The sequence below is a fragment of the Rhincodon typus genome, chromosome 5 (genome assembly GCF_021869965.1).
Source record: "Rhincodon typus isolate 14 chromosome 5, sRhiTyp1.1, whole genome shotgun sequence".
Taxonomy (NCBI): domain Eukaryota; kingdom Metazoa; phylum Chordata; class Chondrichthyes; order Orectolobiformes; family Rhincodontidae; genus Rhincodon; species Rhincodon typus.
The window spans coordinates 88,025,568-88,047,674 of NC_063336.1; the positions used below are offsets into that span (position 1 = coordinate 88,025,568).

Genomic DNA, 22,107 nt, shown 5'->3' on the forward strand with positions numbered 1-22,107 from the left:
GATAGAATAACATGATAGGATAGATTTGGTTTGTCTCTAGCACCATCTTATTCTTGATTATTTGTAAGTATCTCTCTGCCTTAATTAATCGGGATGTGGAGGTTCCTGTGTTGGAGTGGGGTAGACAAAGACAGGAGTCACACAACACCAGGTTATAATCTAACAGGTTTATTTGAAATCACATGCTATCAGACTGCTGCCCCCTTGTCAGGTGAAGTATTCCTTCAGTCTCCCAACATTCCATAGATTGATCATTCACTCACTCACTGAAATATCATTTCCCCAGATCAGTCTTAAACGTATCCACGTGAAGCACAGATTTTGTCCACTGTTTCTGTTGTTCTGAGACAGACTGTCACTGCCCACATTATCCAATCCCTTTTTAGAATCTCATAAACAGCAGTCTCCCTCTTTGAAGTCTTCCATTTGGCCGACCTCACATTGAGGCAGCCCTGCACAAGTCTTCACCGTCAGTCCCTCACACAAAATGGCCTTTGAATACAGACACTCCTCTAACCTTTGAACTGGTTGGTCACAGGGGAGAGCGAAGGTAGTTCAAGGGGAATTGGGTCAGTGAGATAAAGGTGGTGGCCTCATCAGTGATTGAGAAACCCCTGCTACAAGTTGGATGGACAGTAGTTGATGAGTCACAATTTACCCACCTTACTGTGTGCGTAAACCACAGACCCAAGCAGTTTCCAGGTGCCCCCTCGATGGTCCATTCTGACCATGCGGAGGATCTGTAGGAAGCGGAGACTTCGGAGCGCCGATGTGGCAAATATGTTCTGCTGGGTGCCAGCAGCGATGACTGCGATGGAAGCAATTAGTACGATGATGTCTGGAGAGACAGATGACAGAATGGTCAGCAACCACAACTCTTCAGATTTCTCTTCAAATTTCTCCTGCTTCCCATCCCAAAATGCTCGCACTTCCTCATCTCTCTCTCTCTGTCTCTGTCCTCTCAACCTAGACTTTCAAACACTGAAAGCAGCCTAACCATCCTTTCCTATGTTTAAACATCTCGATCAAATCACCCATTAGCTTTGTCGGTTCAAGAAAAAGCAGTTTGAACTTTTCAAGCCTTCCTTTGTGTTCTCTCAGATCTGGCAGCAGCTCAGTCAATCATCGCTGTACACATGTTATAGCTTGAATATCCATCCTACAGCATGAAGCCTATTACTGTACACACAGCTCTAACAGTGGTCAAGGTTTATCAGAGATTCACCATTACATTTTGACTTTGCATTGGGTACCCTTTCGGAGATGAGGCAGGAGAGCAGAGTCACGATACAAATCAGTCACTATCGCACTGAACGGTGGCACAGGCTTGATGAGCTGAATAATCTCCAGCTCCAATGCTGCCATCGAACCCAATATTCTACTGAACTTTACCTCTCTGTTTGCAACTGAACCTTCAGCTGCTGAGGTCCTAAGCACTGGAATTTCTTCCACACCTCTCTACCTTGCAGTCCTGTTTCTTGTGAACAAGAGTTTGACCAACTTTCCTGCTATCTCCATCAGTGAGTCATTCCAGTTACTTTGATGATGGCTGTGTGATGCTGCTCACCATGTTTCTGCGTATTTTGTTCCAAGTCTGGCTCAGGGTGGCACAGTGGCTCAGTGGTTAGCACTACTGCCTCACAGTGCCAGGGACCTGGGTTCGATTCCACCCTTGGGCAACTGTCTGTGCAGAGTTTGCACATTCTCCCCGTGTCTGTGTGGGTTTCCTCTGGGTGCTCCAGTTTCCTCCCACAGTCCAAAGATGTGCAGGTTAGGTGGATTGGCCATGCTAAATTGCCCCTAATGTTCAGGAATGTGGAGATTAGGGGGGTGGGTCAGTGTGGACTTGTTGGGCCGAAGGACCTGTTTCCACACTGTAGGGATTCTATGATCCATTTGGTGTGTGAAGCTGGAAAGTCAATGTGAGGGACACTACCACAGGGGCTGAATTCACTTCGCTTGTCAACACAATATTTTGTAACCGAAGTTACAGGTAGTGATCACGATGAATACTTGATCAATCACTTTCCTCACCTTATCTTCACTGCTCAAATATATCTTGGAATTGAAAGAGATCACAGGGTTAAGGAGATATCAAGACACAGAAGGATTATTTTAACAGCATTTTAAAATTTGAGGGGGAGATCAGCCTATTCAGAACAAGCCATTACAATCTGCTCCTTCACGAGAGCAATCCTTCACAATTCCTCAAAATATCGCAAACTTTAGTGCCAGATTTCATCAGCTGGCAATGTTACTCATTTTGTTCACCTGAAGAATCCATCTCACCGATTTACAACTGCAGAATGAGCTGGAGCTAACTGAATTCCCTGAGACAGTGATTAATTTTGTGTGTAACCCAAACTGATTTTTTAATTTGTCACATGGTGTGGTAGAGTTTCTGCAGCTTAATCAGCAGTTGCGTGAGGGAAGGAATGCCACCTGCTAGAGAATTTCATAGCGAAGATGATTTATTGGCAAGGATCTTCAGGTGCTGGGTACTGGGAAAAAGGAGGAAAAGTTTGATGTGGAAAGTCTTTCCCATCCCTGGCTGCCCCCATTTAACGCCTTGTATTGAGTAAAGTGGGAAACTTTCAGGTTTCATTGGCCACAGCCAGCACCAGCTCCAGCTCCATTTGTAGCTCACTGTCTTTGCATCAGATGGTCCTGAGGTCAAATCTCCCTCCAGGGCCTGAACATGAAACTTAAAGCTGGTGCTCCAGAGCATTACCAAGGGTGTGCTGTGCTGTGTTGAGCGTGCTATGTTTTGGAAGAGATTTCGAACTGAAGCCCATCCAGCCTGATGGGATGGATGTAAAAAAACTCCACTGTGACTGCTTCAAAGAAGAGCAGGAGAGTTATCCTTGTCAATATCCATCCCTCAGTCAATATCATGCACAGTCACTTATCTGGTCGTTATCATGTTACATTTTGCTGCAAGTTTGTGTTGCATTACTGGGTGGAACTTTACAATGGCTATTGGGGCCAATGTGGCTCTCCTGCCAAGGCCACTCAGCCTGGAGCTTGGAGTTGGAGAGGAAAGGCCTTGGAATGTTTGAAACTCTCTCGGTGACATGAAGGCTGGCAGAGACTGAGCAGGAACAAGCCTAGAGGAGTTGTCCAGAAAGAAGTATAGAATCCCTACAGTGTGGAAGCAGGCCATTTGGCCCATCAAGTCCACACTGACCTTCCAAAGAGCATCCCACCCAGACCCACACCCCCTATCCAATCTCTGAAATCCTGCATTCCCCATGGCTAATCCACCAAGCCTACAGATCCCTGGAAACTATGGGCAATTTAGCCAATCTTTGGACAGTGGGAGGAAACCAGAGCACCCGGAGGAAACCCATGCAGACACGGGGAGAATGTGCAAACTCCACACAGACAGTTGCCCAAGGGTGGAATCGAACCTGGGTCCCTGGTGTTGTGAGGCAGCAGTGCTAACAACTGAGCCACCATGCTGCCCACCTTGAAAGGCAAGAGACAACAGTATACCAAATGGATTGCACAGTCCACTTCACTCCCGCAGTACACAATTTCTTGGACTCTGACTAGTTTCTTTCAGCCACTCTCATTTACTTATATTTGATGAGCTGTTTCTCATTCTAGAAACAGATTTGAGAGGTTGGGGGATTAATGGTGGTAAAGGGCATAGGGAATGGACATGAGAAAAGCCCAAGAACTGGAGATGATGGGTGCATGGTGGAGGGGATAAAGCCCCAGGATATTTCAAAGGAAAATAGAGGCAAGGTCATGGACGAATTTAAACATGAAGATGAGAATTTAAAATTGGAGGCACTGGTGGACTGGGAAACAATGTAAGTCAGCAAGCACAGATTAGTTGGCAAATGGGACTTCATTTGAGCTGAGGAAAAGGTAACAGAATGGAGGTACTTTCCTGAAGGTGAAAGATGGAAAGCTGGTCAGGAGAAGATTGGAACAGACAAGGCTGGGTGTGATAAGGGAGCTAGGGACTGACATCCAAGTAATGTAAAGAATACAGAATTGGAAGCTTGGCTCAGAGTCAAACAGGACACCAAGGTATCTGATAATCTTGACCAATGGCCAAAGTGTACAGTGAAGTCTATGGTCAGGGCACAGAGACTGATGTGGTGGAGGTGGGTTCGGGGGGGATTTGAAATAATGGCTTAGCTCTTTCTGGTGAAGAATTGGAGAAATATCTTTGTTTTGAACAATCTGTGTAATGACACAAATATAATGAACAGGTCAGGAGGGATGGCAGGAGAGGTCAGGAGGGCCGAGACAGACATAGGTGTCACTATTATACATACGAAGGCCTCATTTTATTCTTGAATCATTTCGGTTCTGCACAGCTGAGCTTTGGACTATTCCCAAATCCCTCCTTATCTCTGGACTTGACTACTTCAATGTGCCACTGGCCTATGAATCAACTACCACCCTTCATAAATTTCAACTTATCTAAAAATCCGCCATCAATATCCTAATTCATACCAAATTCTGTTCATGCTTGTTGATCTATGCTAGCTTGGATCAGTGACAACAAACTCCCTTCCTTTATTTCAAATCCCTTCGTGGCCTCTCTCCTCCTTACCTCTGTGATTTTCTCCAAGCTTATTACCCTCCCAAATCTTTATGCTCTTACTGTTCTGGCTTTACTCTGTGATGAGCAGCCACACTGTCAGCTGCTGAGGCTCTTTCTGTTAGAATTCCCTCCATTACCCTCCCCAATTCTAAACTGCTTTTATCTTCCTTTAAGCTGCTCCTTAAAACCTTGGATCAAACTTCTGGTCATCGCTCCAAACACGTGTCCACGTGGTTCAATGTCAATTTTGTTTCGGTAATGTTTCTGTGAAATGCCTTTGGAGTTTTCAGTAAAGGTGCTATATAAGTGTAAAATGTTGTTCTGGATGACAAATAGGAGAAAGCAAGGATATGTCTTCGGGGGTACTTTGGAGATTTCGATGCAGAAATGGGAAAAGAAGCCACTGCAGATGATTCCCTGGTACCTTATGCATAGATAAAAGTAGAATCAGCTGAGAGTAGCCCCACACAGCAGGGCATCAGGGGAGAGATGTTGATAGTGCTATCTAACATATCAATGATGTGACTGGTTGCAGAGGGTGAGGAGGAATAGTTTACCACAGTCACAGTCACATTCTTTGTGGTAAACCTATTTTAAACACTTCAAACCTTGCCAATTATCCCTCCTAACTATATCAAGGAATATGACGTAAAACAAATATTCTATTTTGAAAAAAAAACTACATTCTAATATGCTGCCCAGTCTTGCCAGATTGTGACAGATTTTAAATTTGGTGATATGTAAATATTTTTCAACAAAACACTTTTTTGAGAGCAATTTGGAACCACATCAGCAACTGCACGCAAAGCAGTAACCCCAGGTGATAGTATGAATTGTGACTCTGATAAAGGCCATTTTAAGAGTGTACGATGTTGGAGTGTTTCACTGTGTTTGTGTGTGTGTGTGTGTGGAATGCAATACAGACAGTGAGCCCATTTATATTTCATATGCAGCTTGTGTGCTGTACCTTACTCCACAGCCTCATGGTCTGATGACCCCTTGGGAGAGATAGGCTCCAGCACATTTTAAATCACTGCCGATGTGAAAATGATGCATCTGCAATTTGAGAGAGATCTCACGCTGGACTGCAGGTTGCAACTATGCTTTGTGGCTTTTTATAATAAATAATTAATGTTGTTTTCCTATTCCTGGGTACCTGCCAGCTATTCCTCTGTGTGCTTAATTATTAATTCTTGAGATCTGCACAAGGCCAGCATTTATGGTCCTTCCTGTTGACTGGGTCAGTCTCGAATTTGATGCCATTGTCATAACATCAGCGCTTGTTGGCAAGATTCTTCCATCCCCCACTAAACATCCCCTCAACACTAACACCCCCTTCCCACTTCCACTCTCCTCCATTGCTACTTCCACCATGACTTCCACTTACCCATTCCAGACCTGAGCCAGTTCCACACCCCTATCAATGCTGTCTGTGTTTGTGTTCCTCCTGCATTCAGGTGGTCCTTATCCCAGTCCCTGAGATAGCTGCTGCTCCTAGTAGGAGGATTGATGCATTGTTTTAAACTTGCTCCCAAGGTGGGTAACTACAGACAAGTCAGTCTGGGGTTAATCACAGCTAAATGTTAGGCCTTAGTTTCAATGGGCAGGAGGGATGATGGATGAGATACCGATACTGAGGTCAGGATGATGGGTAAGAGCCTCTTCCTGACTTTTAGTCCCTTATAATCTGACTCCAGGTCTGACTCCAATACAAAGCAGAAATGACAGGCCAGCAGTGCAGTGTAAAACATTAATTCTTCAAAATGTACATGGGAAGTTATGTTGATGATAATGTCATGATCACATGATGATGGAGATGGGAAGAACTGCCTAGACCTTGCTTCTCATGGGGTCAGAGGGGGTCAACAAGTCAAAACACTGCCCCAAAGATGGTAAGTTAGTTAACTGATAGGAATTGAAGAGTTAGGATTGAAGCAGGTATTGGTTGAGTGTTTAATAACTTTGTAGGACCAAACTTTCCAAAGAAACACTAAAGCATTATTCTGCTATTCCCGGTTCCACTTACGATAAATTGACTTAATTAATAGAGGGATGGGAAGGCATAAACCTGAGGAAGAGGCCCCGCCCACTCAGTGATCCTTCTGTTGTTCATCACTCATTTTTATTTCCATTTTGAAATTAATAGTGTGAGACATTCTGAAACTGAATGACAACCTGTGAAAGTGTGTGACTGACTGCGTTGTGTCAAGAGAACACTGCACATCACAAAAGGCAGGGAAACTCAGGGGTAAAAGGCTGATTTCAGTGCTCTAAAGGTTATGGACAGATCTCTGAGACACTGAGAGACCTGATCTCACATTAAACAATAGCCCTCTGTCTTTCTGCATACACTTCAAGGCCAAGATTGATTACATTTAATTCTGCAAAGCCAGTTTCACAGAATTGCATTTTTATTGTTATACAATTTCACTTCTGCAATAAAGCTAACTTTCTACTTTTCTAATATACTGCTGATAATGAATTTCATGGAATATTTGTTTAATGTGTCCACGCATAATGCTTATGTGCAGTACTTCAAAAAGAAACCTGAAACATTTATGCCATTCTGCATCTCGACTATGGAGGTGGAGCATGGTGTAGTGGGCATGCAATGGGCTGGTTAATGATTTCATGGGTGGCGAGAGCCAACAGGGAACACCCTAAGAGTATTTCCATCCACTGGAAAATCCTGGGAATCTTCCAAGCCTATTTTCATTGAACAATCTCAGGGACATCCTGACCCTAGTTCCGTCACCATCAATCCCAGCAACATCCCGAGTCTAGTTCCATCCATTATCAGATTAATCAAAGGAGCATTTTCATGATTTGGGCTCCTGGGAGTCTAGTCTCTTCATAGGGAGGACATGTACACCAAACCAGAGCCTTACTATCAGTACAGATTGCAGTGCTGGCCATCTTAATCTCTGATCTATCCTGGAATATGAGAAGGAACGATGGATTCTGAACATTTCATTAATAACACCTTGATATAAAGACTAGCACCACATTCAGGTACCTGATCCAATTGTCCATCACAAGATGCTATGGTAAATATTGTCCTTTTCCTTTACCCTGTGAGCTGTTGGTTTCAGTCTATTCTGCAATATTATGAAAAGCTGTTTGGCTGACAGTCAACAATCATCCTGTCAACTAAGTGTCACATTCACTGGGGCAGAGTGCTGGAAATCAAATCCCACTATTCTTAGAGTCACCACAAATGTTAAAATTTAATGGAACTGACAGAAATCCCAGTTTGCCTCTGACTGACTGCTACTAAGAATAAAAGCAAACCACACCAGCTCCTTCAGTTACTCTATTGTCTGTGAACTATAGACCTATGTGTTTGCCATCAGTGGTGGGTACGTTGTTGGAGGGGATTCTGAGAGACAGGATTTATATGCATTTGGAGAAGCAAGAACTAGTTAGGGATAGTCAGCATGGCTTTGTATATGGGAAATAGTGTCTCACTAACTTAATCAAGCTTTTTGAGGATGTTACCAAAAGGATTGACAAAGGCAGAGCAGTAGGCATTGTCTCCATGGACTTTAGTAAAGCCTTTGACAAAGTTCTGCATGGTAGACTAATTAATAAAGTTAGTTCACATGGGATTCAGGGTGAGCTTGTAATTTGGATACAAAATTGGCTTAACAGGAGGAGACAGAGGGCGGTGGCAGAAGGGTTGTTTTCTGGACTGGGTGCCTGTGACCAGCAGTATTCCACAGGGACTGATGCTGGGTCCACTTTTGTTTGTAATTTATATAAATAACTTGGATGCAAATTTAGGAGGCATGGTTAGTAAGTTTGCAGATTATGCCAAAATTAGTGTTGTAGTCAACAGTGAGGAAGATTATCTAAGATTACAAAAGGATCATGATCAATTGCGCCAATGGGTGAGGAGAGGCAGATGGAGTTTAATTTAGATAAAGGTGAGGTATTGCATTTTGTTAAAACAAATAAGGGCAGGACTTATACAGTTAATGGTACGGCCCTGGGTAGTGTTGTTGAACAGAGAGATCTAGGGATTCAGGTATATAGTTCTTTGAAGTTTGCATCACAAGTCGACAGGGTGGTTAAGAAGACATTTAGCATGCTTGCCTTCATTGCTCAGACTTTGAGTACAGGAGTTGGGATGTCACGTTGAGGTTGTACAGGATGTTGGTGAGGTCACTTTCAGAGTACTGTCTACAGTTCTGGTGGTCCTGCTATGGGAAGGATTTCATTAAATTGGAGAGGGTTTGGAAAAGATGTACCAGGATGCTGCTGGGACCAGAGAATTTGAGTTATGAGGATAGGCTGGGACTTGTTTCACTGGAGCGTAGGAGATTGAGGGGTGACCTTCGAGAGGTTTACAAAATCGTGAGGGGCACAGATAAGGTGAACAGCAAAGGTCTTTTCCATGGGGTGGGTGAGATTTAAAAGGGACCTGAGGGGTAACTTTTTCACACAGAGGGTGGTTCATGTCTGGCATGAGCTGCCAGAGGAAGTGGTAGATGCAGGTACAGTTACAACATGGAAAAGGCATTTGGACAGGTACATGAATAGGAAAGGTTTAGAGGGATATGGGCCAAACACAGGCAAGTGGGACTAATTTAGTTTGAGAAACTTTGTCGGTATGGACGAGTTGGACTGAAGGTCTGTTTCCATGCTGTATGACTCTAAGACTCTATTGCAATTCTCTTAACTTTAACAAGAGCAGTAAAATAAAATGATTTATCTCACACACACACGCACGCACGCACACGCACACATGCGCGCACACACACACGCACGCATGCACACGCACACACGCACGCATGCACATGCACACACAGACACACGCACGCACAAATACACACACACACATGCACGCACACACACACACACGCACGCACACACAGACACACACACAGACACACACGCACGCACAAACACACACACACATGCACACACGTATGCATACATGCACACACACACAGACACACACACATGCACGCACAAACACACACACACACGCACGCACACACACACACGCATGCGCACACACACACGCATGCGCACACACACACACGCACACACGCATGCACGCACACACACAGACACACACACGCGAACAACATAAACACAAATATTATGAGTAGAGGGAAGACTGTTAAATCTAATTGGGTTGGTTTCACAATCCTTTTGATCCTTCAGTGATGCCTTGACATTGTCTGCACCGTCCACAGTTCAGTTGCTGCTGTGTTAGATCCTGGGTCTTTCTTGTTGTCTTTGGGTTTTACACTTACTTCTTTCAGCGTCTGTGATATAGCTTCTTTGCTCTCTTGACAGAAAATTGGAAAGAGCAACTTTGCAGAGAATGGAGGGAGAGAGAAATTGATGCAGTTAGCTTCTGGAGGTCTCCCTACTTGCCTCTGTTTCAATACCCCAATAAGGGCTGTGTTAATCAACAACCTGACCAATCAGAAGGCTGTTGTTCTGCTGAGCTCTCCTGAACCCATCAAGAAAGGGTAGCAACAAAAACAAAGTTGCTGGAAAAGCTCAGTAGGTCTGGCAGCATCTGTGGAAGGGTCACCGGACCCGAAACGTTAACTCTGTTTTCTCCTCCACAGATGCTGCCAGACCTGCTGAGCTTTTCCAGCAACTTTGTTTTTGTTCCTGATTTACAGCATCCGCAGTTCTTTTGTTATTTTTTAAGAAAGGGTAGCAATTTGACTGGAATCAATGTCCCTAGAAATTAACATTGTTTCACACACCAGCTAGCTTCACCTACATTCCCAAAGCTGCAAACAATTCCTTGTATCTGCTGCCCTTTCTAAAGTAGTGTCCATAATCCAAATATTAAAAAATAGATTTGGTCTCTTAAATACAAAGGATTTAACTTTCAGTGAAACTCTCAGGAGGGAGGTCAGCAACCTGTGGAGAACCTGGAGGATTTAACAGCATGTTTGTCTGTAACTTTTAACCCAGTCACTTCATTGACACCTGACTTCCAGATTTCCCATCTAATAAGAATAAGCAGGCATTATGTCAATTCTCATCAGTTTAATCCAATTTCAATATTTAAAAGAGACCTTGCAAATGTCAGAGTTGATGTATTATTGAAGAGTTATGAAACAATAATTTGTATCTATATTGTATTTTTAACGCAATGAAACATCCCATGGTGCTTCACAAGTGCATGACGAAACAAAATATGATAATGAGCCATATAGAGAGATGGCAAGACAATTGTGTCTCAAAGGAAGAAAGTGAGGTAGAAAGGTGAAATTCCAGATCAAGGGATTGACGTAACTGAAGGCACAGTCACCAATGGTCAATTAAGAGTCCATAAATGTGTTGGAAGGTTGTATTATAAAAGACAGGACTAGGGACAAAAATCAGAGGCCCCAGTGTTGTTCCTAACCTAGGGCTCCAGCTCTGTGCTCACCCAATGCACTGCAGACCCTGAACATAGTGACCCTGAGCAAAGCAGGACACCCATTGAGCCCTAGACCACGGTTATAATGCCCTGATGTGCCCTCCTGTCCTGGGTTTGATACAAGCTAATGGTTTTGAAGGTGTTTATGTTGGAAACTGAATTAAAAAACAGCCAAATTGAGGATGTCTTAGGTGTGGGAAAGGCAGAACACCTTGTGAAATGCAAATGCGTATCTGCAGGTCTCCTCAAATACTTAGTAACTACACCTAATTGACTAATGAAGCTTGTATCTGATTGTTATCATGCAGTCAACTACATCTTTTACAAATAGGGCCTTAAATCCAGTCCAGGGAAGAGGATGGTGGCACCAAACTTCACCAACCATTAAAGTAAAAACAAAAAACTGCAGATGCTGGAAATCTGAAACAAAGACAGAAAATGCTGGAGAAATCAGTAGATCTGGCAGCATTTGTGGAGAGAGAGAGAGAGTTGACATTTTGAGGCCCATATGTCTACCATTGTGAAAGTGATATATAGGGTGTTAACAGATACAACATCTCCACAAAGTACTGAAAGAGAACAACTTCCCTCTTTTTTTCTCTTAAGAGTCAAAGAGTAAAAAACATCACATACTCAGCTACTGGTAGACAGATAGTAATTGTTATTGGCAACTATACCTATGAAGCAAATGTATGAAACTACGAAACAAATCCCCTTGAGTAGTCTTTGAGCTCCAAACTCAGAGGATATTGATGAGGAGCACCCAAGCTAGAGAGTGTATCTCCTGATCTAGGAGCTAGACCATGTAGTCACGATGGGAAAAGAAAAACAAAGAATGTATAGTTGTATAAGGACAATCACTTGAGTGAGCAAAAGGGTATTATTGCCGCATTTCTGTTCAATAGTTTTGAACCATAAAATTTATTTCAAAGTCTCATTGCTAGCCCCCCCACATTGTTTACCTGCCACCTGCCAAGTGGCTTTCAGCCTTGAGTGAAATGGTATGTAAAGAGTTAAAGAGGAGCAATGCGTCTCTGTGAGAGGGACTGCTGTGTGTTGGGGTCTGAAGCTGGGCTGAATCAGTCTGTCCTGCCCACCTCTGGTACCAAGTCGGTGACTGCCAGCGACCCTGCCCCACCAGGTTTCTTCTCCTCTGGAGGTGCGTGAGCTGTCATCATCTTCCTCCTCCTCCAGCTCTGACTGGCCTCATCAGTCATGAAATGTACACAAACGTTTGACTTGGCATTGCTCAGCTGGTAGATGCACTTGTGGACAATGGATTGAGAGAGTCCACAAGCATCACCAGCAGATCCCAGCAGAAGCCAAAGGCAAAAGAACAAGGGTGACCTTGAGCACCAATGGCAATGTCTGGTCATCGGATTCATTTTAAAAGTGGCTTTCATTCAGGAGGCAGGAGCTACCTGAGAGGCAGCTCTGAGCCTCCTGAGATACTAGCGCTCAGTTAATGTCCAGCAAGCTAATTCTCAGCCTGTAAACTTCATGCAGGAGCATTGCCTCCTGTGGACTGGAGCTCTCTATTCATCTCCTCTGTGAGGGACAGGCAGCTAGAGGGAAGGTGAACCTGCTTCTGCTGGTGTTGTTGTACTTGCAATACGGAGGTATACAAGGCTATGGGCCAAGTGCTGGAAAATGGGATTAGGATAGTGCTTTAGTTTTCACTTGTGCAGACTCAATGGGCCTAAGGCTCCTTTTCTGTCCTGTAGACCTCTATGACTCTATGCTGCTGCTCTGTTGTTCATCCAAGGGTTAAGATAGAGCTGAGTAATTTTCTTCAGTGGCTGGCAGCAGTTAAAAGGCCAGCCATAGAATCTTAGATCACAGGAGGTGGCCATTCTGCCTGTCGTCTCTTTGCCAGCTCTCTGGTATAGATCAAATTGATCACTCTTATTGCTTTTTCCCTTATACCTGCAAACATTTCATCTTTGCAGGTAGTTACCCAATTCTTTTCTGAAAATCAGCACTGAATTTGCTACCATCACACTGTCAGGAAGCACATTCCAGATCATAAAGGCTCACTGAGTAAAATGAAACTATCTCTCCCTTAAATCCATGTCTTCATGATTACTGATCATCGTGCCAGCTGAAACCGCTTTTTCTTGTCTCCTGTCAATGTTCTTCCAATTTCAAACACCCACTTCTGGATTGGGTCCTGATACCACTAACATTTTCAATGTAGATTATTGAGGTTAACTGCACTCACTGAGGAGATAGGGGGCTCACTCATACTCAAAAGTACAGACAGCCTCCCCCATTCTCTCCAAAGCTGATTTCATTAAGTGTGTTTCGTTTCAGTCCATTTCGCTTCAGTCATCTTAGTTTCTGCTAAAGCGAATGACGATTTCAAACGGGTCAGTTTAAAAACTCAATGAGAGTCAGATGTATCTCATTGAAGGTATTTTTAATCAATCTGTTTCATTTTTATAGTTATTACACACCTCTGAAAGAGGTGAGACACGAACCCAGGTGTTTGAGCATAGAAGCAGAGACACCACCACTGTACCATAAGAGCCCTAAACTATCAGTGAGTACTGTGGAAAGCTGAGTTTGACCCAATGATCTCTTAAAGCTTCAGTCTAATGCTCCACGAACTGAATTATTTCAGCTAATTGTTTTGTCACATACATACAGCTGAGCAAATATGCAACAGGCCACAGGGTGAAGACTAGAGGTGACTGGATCCTGATTTAAGCTGAATCCAGGCAAAAAAAAAATATTTAATATCTTAAAAGGAATCACTGAAGGGAAAGCTAGGTAAGTGCATCGGGGGAAAGGATTTGCTGTCTGGGTTACAACAACAACTTGTATTTATGTATTGCGTTTAATGGAATAAAGTGACCCAAGGGGCTTCACAGGAGCACTGCCAAACAAAACTTGAACCTGCACCTCACTAGACCAGAAAAAATAGGAACAGGAATAGTCTGTTCAGCCTCTTGAGCCTGCTCAGCCATTCAATAGGATCATGTTAATCTGACAGTCCTCACGATCACTTTCCTGCCTTTTCCCTATAGCCATTGATTCCCTGACTGATCAAGAATCTGTTTATCTCAGCCTTAAATATACACCAGTACTCTGGAGTTACAAAGATTCTCAACTCTCTGACGTAAGAAATTCCTCCTCATCTCAGTCTTAAATTGGCGCCCTTTACTCTGAGACTATGCCCTCTGGTACTAGATTCTCCCAGGGGGGAAAGCAATTACCCTGTTAAGCCCCTTAAGAATCCTAAATGTTTCAACGAAATCACCTCTCATTCTTCTCAACTCCAGTGAGTCGAGTCCCAACCTGTTTAGGCTTTGCTCATAAGACAATCCCTCCATAACAGGAATGTTCCTAATGAACCTTCTCTGAACTGTTCCAATGAAGTGATATTTTTCCTTAAATGAGGGGACTGAAGCTGCTCACAGGACTCCAGATGTAGTTTCACAAGCACCTTGTACAGATGCAGTGAGACTTCCTGACTCTTATACTCTAACTCCCTTGAAATAAGGGCCAACATTCCATCAGCCTTCCTGATTACCTGCTACACTTGTGTGCTAGCTTTCTGTGTTTCGTGTGTAAGTACTGCTAAGTCATTTTGTGTTGCAGCTTTCTGTGGGTTTTCTCCATTTATGTCCTTCTTTTCTTCTGTTCTCCCTTCCAAAGTGATCAACTTCACATTTTTCCACATTACACTCCATTTGTCAACTTTTTGCCCTCTTACTCAACCTATTACTATCTCTCTGTAAACTGCGTGAATCTGCAATTCCACCCATTTTCGTTTAGTCTGTGAATTTGGCTACAGTACTTCTTACAAGTCATGAATATATATCGTAAACAGTTGTGGTACGAGCAATGATCCAGATATACAAGTTGAAAGGAACAGACATAGGTGAACAGTAGAGAAGGAACAGGCAGGGATAAACAGGCAGAGGAGCGTACAACATAGAAACAGAAATAAAACAATAAATTTATGGCAATTGGAAGGCTCTTTAGCGGATCATGAACGTACCCACTAAAAGGAGCTATCCAACCTAATACCTTGGTCTGTGAAACAATGCTACGGGTTACAGCACTTACATAAAGTTCTCAGATGCAATAATTATACTCCTCTTTCAGGCAGTGAGTTCCAGACCTCACCACCCTCAAGTGAAAAGATTTCTCCGCAACTTCCTGATTCCTTATCCCAGTTATTTTAAATCGATGAGTTCCTGTAATTGTCCACTCTGCTAATGGAAATAAATGCTTCTTATTCATTCTTTTCAAACTGTCATCACTTTCTGTGTCTTTATGTAATCTCCCTTTGCCCACCTCTGTTCTATTGAAACCAACCCCAGCCTATCGATCTATTCTGTTGGTTGTAGCCTTCCATTCCTCTCCTTTCTACTCACTGTAGTGAGATAATATGTTTCGTGTAAGGCAATAACCAGAACTGTACGAAGTATTATAGCTGGTACTAGCTATTGGCACTAGTACAGCTGTTGACTAACTAGTGTTTTATACAGCTCTAGTATAATCTCCCAGTTCTATACCTCAGTCAATGAAGGAAAAGTGTTCTTTCTCCCTCCATGACTATCTTATCTACCTGTCTAGCCACACACAGGTGTCTGTGGGCATTCACTGTAAGGTCCTGCTGTTCCTTTAAATTTCTCAGCATCTTACTATTTATTGTTTGCTGTTCGGCTGTGTTGGCGTCACAGACCATATTCTGCCAACTTACCTTTTATTGTAATATGGTCTGCAACATGTTAATCAGCAGATGTTCATTGAGTGATGGATATTGACCAGGACAGTGGGGGTAACTCCTCTGCTTTTCTTTAAAATATTACTGTGGGATCCTTAATCCCCACTTGAGAGGGCAGAACGACCCTCAGTTTAACATATCATCCAAAAATAGACACCTCCAATAGAGTGACAGTCTTTATTTATGTGTGTGGGAGCCCAGGAGTGGGATTGAACCTGGGGCTGTGTGGTTCATAAGTGAAAGCACTACTAGATGACCCAGAAATGCTTTGTGCATTGCTTTGCCTTTTTGCTGTCTCCAAATGCATTTTCTCACTTATTCAGATTGAATTCCTTCGATAGAACCTATTTTCTGACCATTTGACCAGCCATTGTCAATTCCCTGCAGTCTACAGCTTTCATCCTCACTATCAATATAAACGACTTTTGTATCAACTGCAAATTACTCAACCATGCCAACTAGATTTAAGCTAAAATATTTTATAAATACCATGAGAAGCAAGGGACTAAGTACTGAGCCCTGAAAAAATTCAGTCGAAAGAACCTTACAGTCACAAAAACACCCATCTATCATCATCTTTTGCTTCCTGTCACTGAGCCAATTTTGGATCAAACTTGCCACTTGTCCTTGGGTTTCATTAGCTTTTAGTTTACTCTTCATTTTTCCATATTCGGCCATGCGAAAAACCATGCCAACATTGACGGGAACTACATTAAACACATTATCCTCATTAACCATCCTAGATATATCCTCAAAAAAATTCAATCCAGTTAGTCAGACATGCTCTTTCCTTAAGAAATCCATACTGATAGTCTTTAAGTATTCTGTGTCTTTCCAAAAGAAAATTGATACTTCCCCTCAGGGCTTCTCAACTAGCTCAACCACCACTGAGGCTATGTGGCAATTACTTGGTCTATCTCTTCCTAAACAGAGGATCAGGTAGAGCAGAATGCAGAGTGACAAACAGATTGATGACAACTGATATAGGTGAAGAAATAGGATGGAACAAACAGCAGAAGACGGAGAGTGAGGAAAGGAGATTGGGGAATTGAAAGCATGGAAAGTAAAGAGAATGAACAAATGAACAAACACAGAATAGTATTATATTTATTTGCAAACTAGTTATAGACAGAGAAAATAATTGCAGCAGTTGACTTGAAATGACACATTACAATGACTAATACTTTACAGCCTAACCACAATGTGAAGGATGTGTGTGTGAATATGGCCATTCTACTTCTGTATCATCCATTGCCAATGTGAATTCACACTCAATACACACCAGGATGTGCACTATAGACCACATCATACGCATTTCACCCTGTGATATGCATAAACAGATCAAAAAGTGTAATATACCACATAATAATGGGTCAAAGAGTGTAATGTACAGCAAAACAAACAGGTCAGGGAAAGTAATATACTGCATAATACACAGGTTTGACAGTGTTATATGCAGCATGATATACAGATCCATGGAATACATGGGAATACAAAGGTCATAATGTAAATGAAGCTTAATACCTGGGTCAAAAATGTTTATGTAGCTCAATACACATGTCAAAGTTTAATATAAAATGTAATGAACAGATTGGACTATACATGCCTCACAGGTTGAAAAGATTATTATGTAGCATCAAACACAGGCCAGAGTGTATTGTGAAGCTTAATACACAAGCCTGACAATGTAATATCCAGTATTATACACAGGTCAGTGACTATAACATACAGTAAAATACACAGGTCAGAGTGTGTAATATACACTGCAATACAGCAGTCAGAGAATGCAAAATATAGAATAAAACACAGGTCTTTGAATGTAATATGCAACATAATACCTACTTCATAGCATAATGTTTAACATGTTACACTGGTCTGACAGTATAGTTTACAGCTTTATTCACTGGACCGAAACTATCATTTACAGCATTATTCACAAGTCTTTGAGGATATAATATACAGAAAAATGGATAGGTCTTTGAGTATAATATGCAGCATGTTATACAGGTCATAGAGTGACATGCAGGATACTATGCAGGTCAAAGAGTTTATTATGGAGCACAATGCACTTGTCAGTGAGTAATATACAGTGTCATATCCAAGCCAGAATGTAATGTGCCTGTTGGTATGTTGGTTAAAGTGTTTATTATGCAGCAGGTTGTTGAGTGTATCATGCAGCTTAATGCACAGGTCAGAATGTACAATATACGGTGTAATACACAGGTCAGAGAGTGTATAACATACACAGGCTAGATTGTGACTCCATTCCAAGGGGTATAATTCTATATATTTAAATTAAAAGTGTCAAACCTATTCATAAAGCTCATTAATTGACTTAATGGCTTCCAAAAACCAAATATCGCCAACAATCAGTCCTGGTCCATCACATCAATGCTACAGTCAAGAAAACACACCAACACCTCTACTTCCTCAGAAGGCTAAGGAAATTTGGCATGTCCACAATGACTCTTACCAATATTTATAGCTGCACCATAGAAAGCATCCTATTTGGATCCATCACAGCTTGGTATGGCAACTGCTCTGCCCAAGAACACAAGAAATTACAGAGAGTTGTGAACTCAGCCCAGTCTATCACGAAAACCAGCTTTCCTTCCCTTGACTCCATTTACACTTCCCGCTGCCTCAGGAAAGCAGGCAACATAATTAAAGACCCCTCCCACCCCGCTTATACTCCCTTCCACCCTCTTCCTTTGGGAAGAAGATACAAAAGTTTGAAATCACCTACAAACATATTTAAGAACCTGTTGTTAACAGACTTGTGAATGAACCTCTCATATATTAGAGTTGACCTTTCTCTGCACCTCTCTGTAGCTGTAACACTGTATTCTGCATTCTGCTCTACTACCCTGATGTACTTATTTAAGGTATGATTTTTCTGGTTAACACACAAAGCAAAACTTTTCACTGTATCTCGGTACATGTGACAATAATATATCAAATGAAATCAAACATTTCTCAGCTCATTTCAATGTATGCAGAACTTTGATCATATTAGACCCTCAGAAAAGAACAGATTAATTGCTGCGAATGTCAGTTGTTTCATGGCTCAGCATTTGATAGAAAGGAAGTTCAGACTTGTTTTACGGTTGTAGCTTCAACACACCTAGAGTCCTTCACAGCCAATGGTGTACTATTAAAGCTCAGTCATTATTCTAATGTGCCAGCAACCTTTACACAGCAAGCTCCCACAAATGTTTTCACCCCAAAAACATCGATAATGTAAGCTGTGGGATAGCTACGAACCTAAACCAAAGTGGATTCTCGGTTGACAGGGATTGTTCCCCATATCTATGGGGTTGGTGCTCGTTACGTTAATCTGGATGCCCAGCTTGTCTGCCTCCTTCCTGCTCAGACTGTTACTTACCGATGATGCAGAATGGCTTCCGCACAAAGCGAATACGACCCATCCAGCCACGATAGCGACAGCAGCAGCCTGCTGCCCAGATCCGAATGATGAACTCCAGGCCGAACACCACAATCATCACAAACTCCTGTCAGCAGAATGCACAACAAATTCAGTGTCAGCAAAGATCTGTAGCTCGGGTTGTGGGTGAGGTTCTTGACTTGCTCGCCGAGCTGGCTTGTTCTTATTCAGACGTTTCGTCACCGTGCTGGGTGACATCATCAGTGAGGCCTCTGATGAAGCGATGTTGTTCTACTCCACTCGGAATTTATACTGTCTGGTCCATTCTGGTGAGTCGTGTCAATTCCAGTTTTGTTCTGTATGGGTTTGTATATGGGGTCCAATTCTATATGTTTGTTGATTGAAGTATGGGTGGAGAACCATGCCTCTAGTAATTTTCGTGCGTGTCTATGTTTGGCTTGGGCTGCTATGGTTACCTTGTCCCTGTTAAACTGATGGCCTTCATTGTTAGGAAAAGTTTGTCGCGCTGTTTTGCTGCTAGCTGATGTTCATGTATTCTGATGGTTAGAACTACACAGGAAAGAGAAAGAGCACCTGTACAAAATCTTCGCTATCAATGGATATCCCCGCAACTTCATCCATAGTTGCCTACTAAACAGACAACAACAGGAGGACACAATACGCCCTAACACACTGGCCACACTGCTCTACATCAAAAACATACCAGAATTGACACCAAGACTTCTAAGACCACAAGGAATCAGGGCAACACACAAACCGACAGCCACTCTACAACAAACACTCACAAGGATTAAAGACCCCATTCCCACAACATGCAGAACCAACATGGTTTACAAAATACCATGCAACGACTGCCACAAAAATTATATCGGACAGACAGGAAGGAAACTAACCATCAGAATACATGAACATCAGCTAGTAGCAAAACAACAAGACGAACTTTCCTTAATATCAGTACACTCGGACAATGAAGGCCATCAGTTTAACTGGGACAACGTAACTATAATAGCCCAAGCCAAACACAGGCACTCATGGGAATTCCTAAAGGCATGGTTCTCAACCCGTAATGCAATCAACAAAAATATATAATTGGACCCCATTTACCAACCCATAGAGATCAAAACCGGAATTGACACTACTCACCATAACAGACCAGACAGTATAAATTCCAAGCGGAGTAGAACAACATCGCTTCATCAGAGGCCTCACTTGATGATGTTACCTAGCAGGGTGGCAAAACGTCTGAATGAAAACAAGCCAGCTCAGCAAGCAAGTCAACAACCTCATTCAGTGTCAGTTCACAGTGACTGTTCTTGTGCAAAAGAGAGTGAGCTATTGATGGAAGATATTTATCCTAATAAACAGCAATAGTATGGCATGTTTAGATCAAGACAGGAAAGAATGAATACAATCAGTGGGAGTTTATCATTGTAAAAGGAAGGTAAAGTCAACATATTCTCACCGGACCGTAGCGCTGTGCTCTATTTGGAGAGTGTGTGTGTGAGAGAGAGAGCAGTGTTGATGGTTTAACCTGAGGGTCACCATGCATCAGGAGAGGGGAGTGATTGAGAAGGAGACCCCTTCAGGTTAACCTCAGTTGGTGAGGGAATTGAACATATTCTGAAATCACTCTGCGTTGCATACCAGCCAACTGAACTAACTGACCCACATATCATGACACATTATCACCAAAATAAAGCAGAAATAATCAACCAGTTGCAATCCTCAAATACCTTTCTCTTGGGAAAAGGAAGAGAAAGAGATGACCTAACAGCAGGCTTTAAAATTCTGAATGAGTTTTATAGACTAAGCATAAAGAAAGGGTTTTGATTAGTGGGGTGTGCCAAACCAGTGACAATAAATATAAGATAGGTATCAAGAAATCCAATCGGGAATCTGGATCAGCGCAGGCTTGGAGTGCCAAAGGGCCTGTTCTTGTGCTGTAATTTTCTTTGTTCTTTGTTCTTTGAATGGGTTGCTCCATATGAGCTGAAATGCACTGTGATATAGCTGGTGATGCAGCAATCTTTTGCTCCTTAGTCCTTGTGCTAAATTCAGAGCTTCAAAGCACATGAGTGAAAGGATATTGAGTTCAGCCACTCCCTGACTGGATTCCTTTCTGGTCAAAACTCCACAGGAGAGAAGTGGATCCTAACAACAGAAGGTAGGTCAGGACTTTGGCCTGTGTCCAAGTAGCCTTTAGAACAGATCACCTGTTCAAGTTGTACATTTGCTCAAATATCAATCTAACCCTCCTTTAAGTGTTGTCATGCTCTCTGTACTATGGTTTGCTATTTTCATAACAAGAAAACTGTCCCATATTCTACAAGTTGTCAGTTGTCTGAATGAGTGCTGGACTGTCAGAGATGCTGTCTTTCGCACATTACCTAAACCCCATCTACCTGCCTGGGTGAATGCAAAACATTTCATTTTAATGAAAAACAGGGAAACCTCCCCAGTGTCCCAGCCTATATCTATCCCTCAAACAACAACACAAACAACAGAGGACACGGTCAACTTCACATTGCGTTTGGTGGGAGGTTGTTCATAACAAATTAGTTGCTGTGATATGTTCATTGCAACACTTACTGTAAAAGAACTTCATTGGCTGTGAACAGGCTACGCTTGGTGTTTGTGAAAAGTGCAATATATGTAAATGCAAGCCTATCACTCTGTTGCAGTACTGATGGAGCTTATGTCCGATAAACTCTCGTGACTCGCATTTCGAATGATTAACACCACCAAACAACACAGCACATTCACAAAACAGTCCCTGTGACACATATTGAAAAGGCCTAATAACAACTTACATCTACATAGCGTAATATTCCCCGAACTGGCTCAGAGAAGCATTATGCTGAGAAAGTGCCGCAAAAGGAGACTGTGAACAGCACTGTGGAATGGGCAATACAACTGGAGTGCAGTCCTGTCAGACATAGTACTGAGGGAGTGCTACACTGTCAGAGGGTCAGTACTGAGGGAGTGCTGCACTGTCAGAGGGT

At 42.5% G+C, this 22,107-nt stretch overlaps 1 protein-coding gene across 1 annotated transcript in view; it reads right to left on the reverse strand.

Moving 5' to 3' along the window:
• Positions 1-22,107, reverse strand: part of LOC109923393 (potassium voltage-gated channel subfamily KQT member 5-like) — a 67,009-nt gene that overhangs the window by 37,105 nt on the left and 7,797 nt on the right. The window contains exons 4-5 of the mRNA XM_048597092.1: positions 19,085-19,211; positions 663-838 (exon numbers count right to left, since the gene is read on the reverse strand). Of these exons, the coding sequence (XP_048453049.1) occupies positions 663-838; positions 19,085-19,211 (303 nt within the window). The remainder of the gene's footprint in view (positions 1-662; positions 839-19,084; positions 19,212-22,107) is intronic.